General features: G+C 44.7%; 1 protein-coding gene across 1 annotated transcript; it reads right to left on the minus strand.

Annotated features, from left to right (window-relative positions):
• Positions 1 to 1,221: 1,221 nt before the first annotated feature.
• On the minus strand, positions 1,222 to 10,375 carry LOC306708344 (zinc fingers and homeoboxes protein 1-like). The gene is made up of 8 exons (XM_079176158.1): positions 10,092 to 10,375; positions 8,305 to 8,755; positions 6,905 to 7,531; positions 6,505 to 6,631; positions 5,089 to 6,321; positions 4,592 to 4,723; positions 3,950 to 4,423; positions 1,222 to 3,697 (listed from the first exon to the last, which is right to left on the minus strand). The coding sequence occupies exons 2-7, from the start codon at positions 8,625 to 8,627 to the stop codon at positions 3,953 to 3,955; spliced, it is 2,913 nt and encodes a 970-aa protein (XP_079032284.1). The 5' UTR covers positions 8,628 to 8,755; positions 10,092 to 10,375; the 3' UTR covers positions 1,222 to 3,697; positions 3,950 to 3,952.

Genomic DNA, 10,375 nt, shown 5'->3' on the forward strand with positions numbered 1-10,375 from the left:
TTTTAAAATTTCACCCTTTAAAAAACGTCTCTTTCTAAACGGCTGGCTTGTGTGTTTTTGTCTTCTACCGAACCATTTGTGTGTGTCTTGTAGCCCCCCCCCCCCCCCCCCCCCATCTCTGGGGGAGAGGCTCCGTGTTTCCAGCCAGTGAAGTTCCAGGACGGCTGGATGAAGACCTGTGAACTAATGGTGTGTTGCCTAACCCCCACACAGCTTTACATGATTTACAGTAGGGGGGGGGGGGGGGGGGGGGGGGGGGGGTGTTTGAGCTCATACTGCCCTCTGCTGGCAGAAGAAGCAAACAAGAAGACGAGCCACTTATTTCTCCACAAAAAAAACGCCCCAACATGGCTCCCGAAAAATGAAACAGACAAAAACAATCCACCTAAAGATTAATTTAAAAAAGTGCCCAAAATGTGAAGCTCAGCGCTCAGAGCTGTGAAGAAGAACAGCTTCCTGTTCTCTGGTTCAACCACTCGAGGATTCAAATAAATTATAATAATAAAACGAGCTCATGGTGGGAATCAAGCCTTTATAGAATTATATTATGGTTTATGTACTTATATTCATTTGATTTATGACTTTAAACATGTGTTGTGTGCGAAATAATTAAATACATCACAGTATAAATACAACCAGCAGTGGAAGTATTCTCAGTAAAAATACTCCAAATGTACCATCTAGAATTAAAGTACAGGAGTATTATCACCTTTCACTGTTTTATATTTATTATATTACTCTTTATTGACGCATTACAGCAGCAGAATACTGTGAAATGGAAATACTCGAGTACAGTATTGTAGTAGAAACTGTTCAAATGTCGTATGAAGTCAGAGCAGCTTAACTCGGTTTCTTCTTCTTCTGTCTTTCAGACCAACAGAAGAAGAGAGAGAACGCGTCATAAAGGTCTGAAGTAAAGAAGTACAAATACCCCAAAACTACTCAAGTACAGTACTTGAGTAAATGTATTTAGTTACTTTCCGTCATTGTTTTTCTTCAGGTTTAAAGCAGCGTGAACATAAAAACGATCTGAATGATTAATTCAACGTTCACGACTCTTTTTCGTACATTAATCAGTAAACGGTTATAAACAAATATAATGAAACATTGTTTCAAAGTATTTTATGTTAATAGTTATCACCGATGTGAATCAGTCCAGACTCGAACCCGCAACCTTTACGTCTGTAAAGATTAAAGAAATAAAAGCATCTGAGTCACAACTGCTTTTGAAACTTTTTTATTTTTTGCTTGCAGACAAAAAGAAAGAAAGAAATCCATGAAAGTCCAGATATAATAAATAAATAAACTAGAATCATTTGTCTATTAAAGCAGTTTAAAGTTACAGAGCTCGTATGACGATGATTGTTCTGATGTTTGCATATCTAACGAGTCTACGAGAGCAGAGAAGCTCAACCAAAGCTTCTTCTTCTTCTTCATCTTCTTAATCTTTAACCCGACATATGAAAAGTTAAAAACCGAGAGCTTGTTGGTTCTCGTCCCTAAAATATCTTCTGTAATTCTTGTGGAAAACCTGAACGATAGTTTTTCAGTTCACCCGTATTTGAGCAAATAAATGCAAGAAAAACTTATTTTTCTGTCTTTTTAAAGTGTTTTTTTTTTTGTTGTTTTTTAAACTTTGGTGGCGAAGACAAAACAAACCCCGACGCCAGCTGAAAGACAGAACTATCACTGTGTACTCGTATTGTCATGCATACAGTATTGATTAAAGTGTAAATGTGTGTAGCTTAACTGACTGAGGTAAAGTTGCCGGTTTCCTGAAGTAGAGCACACATGCCTTTAGTTTCTTTATTTTCTCTTTTTGGACAAGGACACAAGAACAGTATTTGGGTTCGTCTCCCTTTCAAGTCAGTAAATCTGCTTGTTTTTAAAAAGACAAATAAGAAATCATTTGTGGCTTAAAACGACTGAACTTCTGTAACATCCTCCATCTTTGTTTTACTTTATTGAAGAGCTCAAAGGAAAAATCCACCTTAAAAACACTTTTATTTATTTTGTAGTTCAAGATAACTGCCGACTCCTTTCCACCAGATTTCCTACATTTCCCAGAATGCCTCTGAACTGGTTGTTTTCAGTTCAAAAATTCACGATTTTGAAAACAGTGAAAGTTTGATGAAGTCGTTTCCTTCGATGTCTGATTCGGTTTCTTTACTTTATGTCATGAATTGAATATTTTGGGTTTTTCGACTGTTGGTCGGAAACAAAAACACACGAGCTGTTATTTAAAACAATCGTATTTCCTTGATTTATTAATTTGTCAATTAAATGTCAGAAAATAGAGATAAACAGTCGTAATAAGTTGTTATTCGTTTCACATCATTAATATAAATGTAATATGTTAATGAGTTTTTAGACTGTTGGTCAAACCAAAGAAGAAGACATTAAATACTATTTACAATCGATTTATTATTTTGACCATTAAAGTGATAAACAGCCGAAATAATTTACAAGAACGCAAAGTGACGTCTTTAAAAAAGCACAAAGACGATGAATTCAGTGTGATATCAATCCTCAGTTTGTGTTGATCCAACCGTTTAAGGTTATTTAGATACAAACGAGGTGGACAAAACAATAGAAACACCTCAGTTTAACACGTTCGGACTGTTAGCATTAGCTTTAGCTCGGTGTACCTAATAAACCGTAATAAGTCTGATCAATACATCGATATACTACCAAGCTGTTCACATTAACTAATAGCCAATATAACTGTATTTGGTTTTTGAGACTCTTAGAAATGTGCCATAAATGTATTTATTGCCTCTAGTTGAAGATGCTTTAACGACACTACTTGTCCAGGTGCATTGTGGGATAAGTTCAGTCCACTGTGTAGATCATAGTAATAAATCTGATATGTGAAGCAGAGTTTTTGGTGGATTTTTCCCTTGAAGGAGTTTTACTTCAGTGATTCGTGTTTGGAGGTAAATTCATGAACTGAAATGATGTCGTTGAAACTGAATGGACCCAAATTATCACCATAGTCAACCGAACTCATAATAGCATAACACAAGTAGAATCAGTCCCCGTTCTATTTATACGTCGTTAAGACTTTAAAAAAAAGGAAAGAAAATACAAAAAAAGTAAAAACGCGGACATTGAATTCAATCCGCCGCTGATTTCTTTTGATTAATAACAGAACGCGTGAACAGAATGGCACTGATTTGAGTCTATTCACAAAAACCTTCTTCTTTCAGAACAAAATGTTCTCGTTGTTTGGAGGACGTTCACTTATGAAAATGGTCCGTTGTTCTGAAAAAAAGTTATTCTATATTATTGAGAAAACCCATGCGAGGTCTCACCTCTTACTGTAAAAACATTTCTTTTCTTTTTTTTTTGTTTGAGTACGAAAAATGACAAAAAGCCTCACCAAAATAAAAGCCTCGTTATTTGTACAGGAGCAGGATTGGAAACTTACTCGCTCGCAGCGACGTCCGGTGAGTCGTCCCTCGCGTTCGATTGGTCCCCACAGTTCATCAGCAAGAAGAAGCTACATCCTGAAGCTTTGTCCTTTAAAGTCCGCTCAGTGCTTCTCAGCTGCATCGGGACCCAAAGTTCATCTCCAAAGCACAAACCCGTCCCGTTGGTTAGTCCTCCAGCCTGTCTGAGCTTCCTGCGGCCATCTTTGGGTCCAGAACCATCAGCTGAGAAACACTGACGCGCAGCGTCGTCTCCACGGTGGATGCTGTGGAATGAAAGGACAATCGATATAGAATAATTAAATGAATCATCTTCCTTTTAAAGATCAATCGCTGCTACTTAATGTTTGCTGAATTCAGATTCAGAGAATTAAACGCTCCAAGTCACAGTGTAGTATATCGTGAAAAGTCAGAATAAAAGTCAAAGTAAAGTATTCGTCGGGATTCTGGCTTCAGTTGTTTTCACAACGAGGTGTCGACGACGTCACCAGTTCATATCTGTGTTTAGTGAGACTCACCTCTCATGTCTGCTCCTCTGCCTGGGGCTGTGATTGGCTGACACCGTTAGACTCCTCCGTGATTGCTTCACCTTCATCCTCCACCTCGGCTTCCCCCTCCTTCTCCTCCTCCTTCTCCTCCTCCTCCTTCTCCTCCTCATTGCAGTCGTCATCAGTGGCTTCTTCTCCTTGTTCTTTCACCTCCATCTCTCCTTCGCTGTCTGCACGTTCTGCTACAGCCTCCTCCTCTTCCTCTTCTTCCTCCTCCTCCTCCTCCTCCTCCTCTTCGTCCTCCTCCTCCTCCTCCTCTTCGTCCTCCTCCTCCTCGCTGAAGGGCTCCCTGCCCTCCTGCACCCTCCTGGCGGTCTCGGAGAACCAGTCCCTCACCTGCTCGTAGCTCATGCTGGACTTCGTCACCAGGTCGTCCAGGTCTTTCTCACTCAGGGCTCGGTGTTTGAGGTAGTAGTCCTTCAGGAACGACTTACCGGACTTCACCTGCAGGACGGAGACGTGAAGAACAAACTTTACATCTAAAAGTACCAACATGTTGACTTAGATCGTCTAAAGTCAGCTGACATTTATGGAAACATGTCTTATGAGGAGCTACTTCAAAAGTATGCATTAGTTTCAGCCAGGTGTACCTAATAAACTGGACACACCAACCTTGATCGGGGTGGCGCCCCCCTGTGGCGAGCGTTTGCAGGGATACGGCCGGCGCGTCCTCCTGGACCAACCGCGGAAACGCTTCCTGGACTTCTTCTGGGTCTTAACTCCGCCGTTCAGCGCCTCGTCCACCTTAAACACAAATCTTTGGTTTAGGGCATACTTCTGAGAGGATTTTTTGTATGTCCAATCCCGTTACACATGCATACCAAATGTCATACATCTAGGTGAAACCCAGTGTTGGGGTTACTCATAAGGGGGCGCTATCGAGCCAATATGTCACACCCCAATCAGACTGCAATTTTCGCCAAATCTTACCAGTATCCCAAGCACCTCCTTTTGGCGCTCAAACGCGTACAATAATAATAATAATATAAAAAATTACAAGAGAACTATAGGTCCTTTGCTCCGACTACGCCGGTGCTCGGGTCCTAAAAGATAAATGAGAGAAGTGTCTACTGCACGTGTTTTTAATAAGGAAATAAAAAAGCACTTACCTTCCCACTCTGGTAGAGGTAGTACCACTTCAGGTTGCTGTTCTTGCAGGCGTAGCGAGTGTCTCCGAACCAGTTGACGATGTACGTCCTCGGCAGACCGCTGTCCTCCGCCATCTGGTCGTACTCCTCCGACGTGGGCCACTGTGTGCGGACGAAGGCCTTCTTCAGGATGTGGAGCTGCTCCGGCGTCTTCTTCACCAACTTCCTGCTGGAGGGGGGCGTGGACGAAGCCCCGGCTGCCGGCTTCCCCTCCTCGTCGTCGTCGTCGTCGTCTTCCTCCTCCTCCTCCTCTTCCTCCTCTTCCTCCTTCGAGGGCATTTTCCGCCTCTCGGTAAACCAGGCGTCCACCTCGCGCCGCGTCAGCTTCGTCGCCACGCGCAGTCGGCTCAGCTCCTCGTCCGGGGGCGTGTCTGACGTCTGGAAGCTGGCCTCCAGGATGAGCAGCTGCTCCGGGGTCTTCTCCTTGAACTTCTGCGGCGTGAAGTCGGGGAAGGCGTGGCGGAACTTGACCCGCGGGTCGCTGGCGGAGCCGGACGGAGGGGCGTTGGCGGAAGGAGTGGCGTTGGCAGAAGTCGGCGAGCAATCGCTGGCGTCATCGCTGGAGTCGATGACGATGGTGGTGGCGGCGCCGGCGTTGTTGTTGTCGCTGTTGTTGCTGTCGTTAAGGCTGCCGCCGCTGCTCCTCCCTCCTCGTCCTCCTCCTCCCAGCACTTTGGCAGGCGAGGCTTCACTCAGCAGGACGCCGTGGTGATCCTTGGAGTTCCTCTGGTTGTACCGCGTGTCGCTGAACCACTTCTTTATCGCTCGCTTGGAAAGTTTGGTGACCTGCATGAGTCGCGATATCTCCGCCTCGGTGGCGAACTGCCGGCGGCCGTAGCTCGCCTTCAGCTCCGCCAGCTGCTCTTTTGACTTCTTCGGTTTGGCCGCCGAAGAAGCGTCCAGAGCACCGCCCGACATTTCCGTCTTCGATTCCGTCGCGGACGGTTCGGCGGCTTTGGGCTGATTGCCGGGGACGCCCGCGACCGTCAGGGTGATCGGGGAGGACACCGGCACGGCGCTCCCGTTGCCGGAGACCTGCGTGAGGACGAGGCCCGACTGGCCGACGATCTGGCAGGTCTGGAAGATGGACTGCAGGCCGTTGGCGGCCGCGGCGATGTTGGCGGGGATGACGGTGATGGTCTGAGGGACGGTCTGCACGGTGCCGTTGAACTTCTTCCTCCTCGCCTCCTCCACCTGCAGAGAGAAGAGTACGAGACATTAGAAATCTTGGACTTCCTTTCTCCAAACTGAGGCCTTAATCATGTACTTAGCTAACATTTAAAAAAGGTAAAAGAGCATCAGGAAGAGTTCTGGACCCTTTGCAACCCGTAGAAACGTGAGTGATTGATTTGAACCCGGGTGTGGATGAGCACCGACCTCCTCCGGCGTCCAGCTGACTCCGTGTTTCAGCCTCTGAGCAGAAAACCAGACTTTGATCTGCTCCTCGCTGAACTTCGTCTGCGAAGACAAACCCATGATCTCCGACACCGACGGGTACGGAAACCTGAGACACACAAAAAAAACTTTATTTATAACATAAAGTCTCTCCAGTCGACATGAGATGAGATCTTACGCAACAACAAGACTTAGAAGTACTTCTAAGATTAGATAAAATGCACAAATACACAAAATACATCTTTGAGGTCTCTCTTCTAGTCATGATTGTTCTGCAGAATAAAAAATAAATCTGCTTCCGAGGGTGAAGAAGCTACTTGCATCATAAAGTGCATTATTTTAACACTGCGCGCTGACTGACAGTCATGTGACCAGCGGTTACCTGTTGTAGGCGCTGACCAGCAGGACGTTGTTGTCCATGGCCGTGTTGTATGTCGGGATGCTGCTGATGGGAATGAGGAGCTGCGTCTGCGTCTGACTGCAGTTCTGCTGGTTCTGCAGCGCCGACAGCACCTGAGCCAGCGTCCCGGGGGGCAGCACGCCACCGCCTGAGCCCCCTTTGAACTGCAGCAGGTTGGAGCTGCTGACCACGATGCTCTGCGGGACGGCGTGGACCTGCAGCGGCGCGGAGACGGGGATGAGGCGCGGCGTGACGGTGGCGGCGGCCATCGGGGCGGGAGACAGCGCGGGCGGCTCCTCGTTCTCCTCGTCGTCCTCGTCGCTCTCCACCTTGATGACGTCGTCGACGGCCATCTTGTGCATGGCGGCAAACTTCTTGGGCTCCGCCCGGCTCCTGATCCTCATGATGGGCGTCTTGCTGAGGGCGATGCTCTTGCGGGACGTCTCCTCCGCTCCGTCGTCGTCCTCCACTTTGACGAAGCTGCCGTCGAAGGTGAGGTCGTTGACCGTCTGCTGGAAGACGGTCTCGTTGTGCCGCTTCACCATCGTGCGGGTGAAGTTGTCCTCGCCCGGGTGGAGGCGAGCGTTGTGGGCCAGCAGGGTGTCGTAGCTGGACGGGAAGAAACCAGTCAATACTTCTTTAATCAGACGAACTTTAGGGTACAAAAACACTCATGTCATCCAGTAAAACTGGGTTTAAAATTAAACTAATCTAGTTCGTTTAATCTAATCTAACTAATTTAGTAAATCCAAGTTTAAACCAAAATCAAAGAGTTTAATCAACTCGGCTCACTCAAATTAAAATAATAGTTTTGGGCTTCTCTGAGCCAGCTAGCTTAAAGTCAGCTACTTAGCTTAGCATTACTCGCTAAGCTTTAACGTTTCCTCCTTCGAGAAAAAGTCGGCGGAACAAATAATAGAAAGTTAATCCAGATACTGGATCACAATTTAAGTTTGAGTTAAAGATTTAGAGAGTAAAAACTAAACTGATGTTTAAAGAGAGGTTCAAACTGAGATAGTTTTAAAGTTTTGGTGCAACATGATTTAAACTTTAACTATAATCTTTTTTCTGGTTTAATTACAAATGACATCATTGAGCATGAATCATTTGGTGTTATTGCTGCTGTGTGTGTGTGTGTGTGTGTGTGTGTGTGTGTCTGTACGTACGTCAGCTTTAAGGGACGAATAGAATATTCGAACTGGACATGAAAACAGAATGAAATCTTCTCATTTGAGAAGCTGAAAATAACAATTAAAGGAAAACATTTCTACATTTTTTCTCATTTGAGAGTGTGGATATAGTGGCGTCTACTCTCCGCTAGTATACAAAGTATTAAACCCGAGTATACAAAGTATTAACCCTGAGTATACAAAGTGTTGTACCTCTTGGTGTGGTAGTCACACTCCATGCAGACGTACGAGGTGTTGGTGACGACGTCCGGATGCTCCGTGTCCACGTGCATGGTGAACAGGTTGAGCTCCGACGTCTGGAAGCTGCAGTACTTGCACTCGTAGCCTCCCTTCGCCGTGTTGGAGTCCAGGTATTCGTAGTCGTCCACGTCCTCCTCTTCCGGCGGACCGGCGGGGAATGCTGAGACGTTACCGTCCTCCGGGTCGGCGGTGACGTCCTCCATCTCCTGGTCCGAGTCCACGGCCACCCGGGGCGGGACCATGCACGGGGTGGTGGACTTCCTCCTGCTCGCCATCCTGAGGGTTTCTTGGGGGGGGGGGGCAATGCGTCTTGTCACAGCTGTCTCAGTTCAAGTCGTCCAGCTGTGGCTCCATAAAGTGTGACGTCATCGGTCGAAACGTTTTCCTCGGTCGTCCTTAAATCCTGAAGACGAGAGAAGAGTCAGCGTGTTTTAACTATTTATTAAGAACTAACAAAACGTAAACTTGTGTTTAATGTTTGTAGCGGAGGATGTTTTCTCCTTCAGTTTAATTTGGTGTGTTCAGGTACAATCGGACAAAATGACACATCTGGAACGGTGAAACATGAGAATATAAAACGTAAAGAATTATGAAGGAAAATTAATTGATTTGTTTTTTTTGAATTTATGGGAAAATATATTTTATTTTGAGATATACGTTTAGATCTATATATATATATATATTTAGATTTATATATTTAGATTGCTACACTTTTTATATTTAGATAAATTCTGAATCAATATTTTTCAGGCATATTTTATTGTTCTCAAAGGTGTGAAACGCTCAATATTAAATATATATTTACTGAATATTTACTTGATTATTAGTAAATGTATTTTACTTAATTATTAATTATTGTGTGTATATACAAGTTCTATTTTAGCTGAATTATCTCATTTATTAAATGATTTCTATTAAAGCAGGAATGTAACAGGTATTTTTAATCTTTTATATTAGTTTTCGGGTATTTTATTTCCCTTTGATGTCATTATTGTCGTATTTATAGTGAACTGTTTCTGTTCCCGTTTCATTTTGTTGTTTAACGAGGTTTATTATATTTATTATTGTTCTTTTTTACACCACTTCTTTGCTTCTGTGTGTGATTATATTTCCCTTCTATGAACCAACAACACTCATCTTATAACTTATATAATCATATTTATGGTTACCTTTCTTATCTGGACGTTATAGATATTTAACAGTCTAAATACTTGTTATTCAGTATCAGAAACACTGTTATGAGTTCTGTGAATTAAAAGAGATTAACCAGATAAATTGATCAGATATTAGAACAACTTCTGTTGCAGCAGAAGCTTTGTGCCGTTTATTAAACTCTGAGGCTGCAGCAGAAAATACACTTCCTGCCCCCCCCCCCCCCCCCACACACACACACCACACACACACACACGGACCACAAACACACACACACAGACAGACAGACAGACAGACAGCACTCTCTCAAACACACACACACACATACGCACTCTCTCACACAGACACACACACACTCACACTCACACTCAAATACACACACACACACACACACACACAGACACAGACACACAGACACGCATACTTCTCAGCTAGCTTACTTAACGACAACAAACACCAGCAGCATCCTAAGCTAACCATAGCTAGCTACCTAGCTAAGCTAGCTGAACGTCCACAAGTGGCAGCGGACGTGAGGCGGCGCGCGAGACACACCGACAACAGTCAACCGTCGCAAACCAGCATCTTACCTCGAAAAGCAGTTAGCTGTCTAGCGGCTGTAGCTTCTTCGTAGCATCTCTGGTTCTCGGTGTGTTGATACGCAGTCTTCCGCCTTTCTTTTACCCGAATACACCGAGGAGCCCATCTGCTTCTCAGCTAACCGGGACACGGTGCTCCTCCTCGGCCTCCAGCTGGACCTGTTAGCCTGTTAGCTCTGATTGTCGGCTAGCGGCGCTTTACGACTCGCATTGTTCTCTCCGTTGCTATCGTTAATAAAAACGGACAGTTTAATAAAAACGGCAGCGATAGTTCA

This window comes from Pholis gunnellus, assembly GCF_910591455.1.
Source record: "Pholis gunnellus genome assembly, chromosome: 16".
NCBI classification, from domain to species: domain Eukaryota; kingdom Metazoa; phylum Chordata; class Actinopteri; order Perciformes; family Pholidae; genus Pholis; species Pholis gunnellus.

Coding starts and splice junctions, on each gene's coding strand:
- LOC306708344 (XM_079176158.1), bottom strand. CDS start 8,627: ATGGCGAGCAGGAGGAAGTCCACCACCCCGTGCATGGTCCCGCCCCGG. Junction 6,632..6,904: donor CTGGTCAGCGCCTACAACAG/GTAACCGCTGGT, acceptor TGTGTGTCTCAG/GTTTCCGTACCCGTCGGTGT. Junction 4,424..4,591: donor GGGGCGCCACCCCGATCAAG/GTTGGTGTGTCC, acceptor TCCGTCCTGCAG/GTGAAGTCCGGTAAGTCGTT.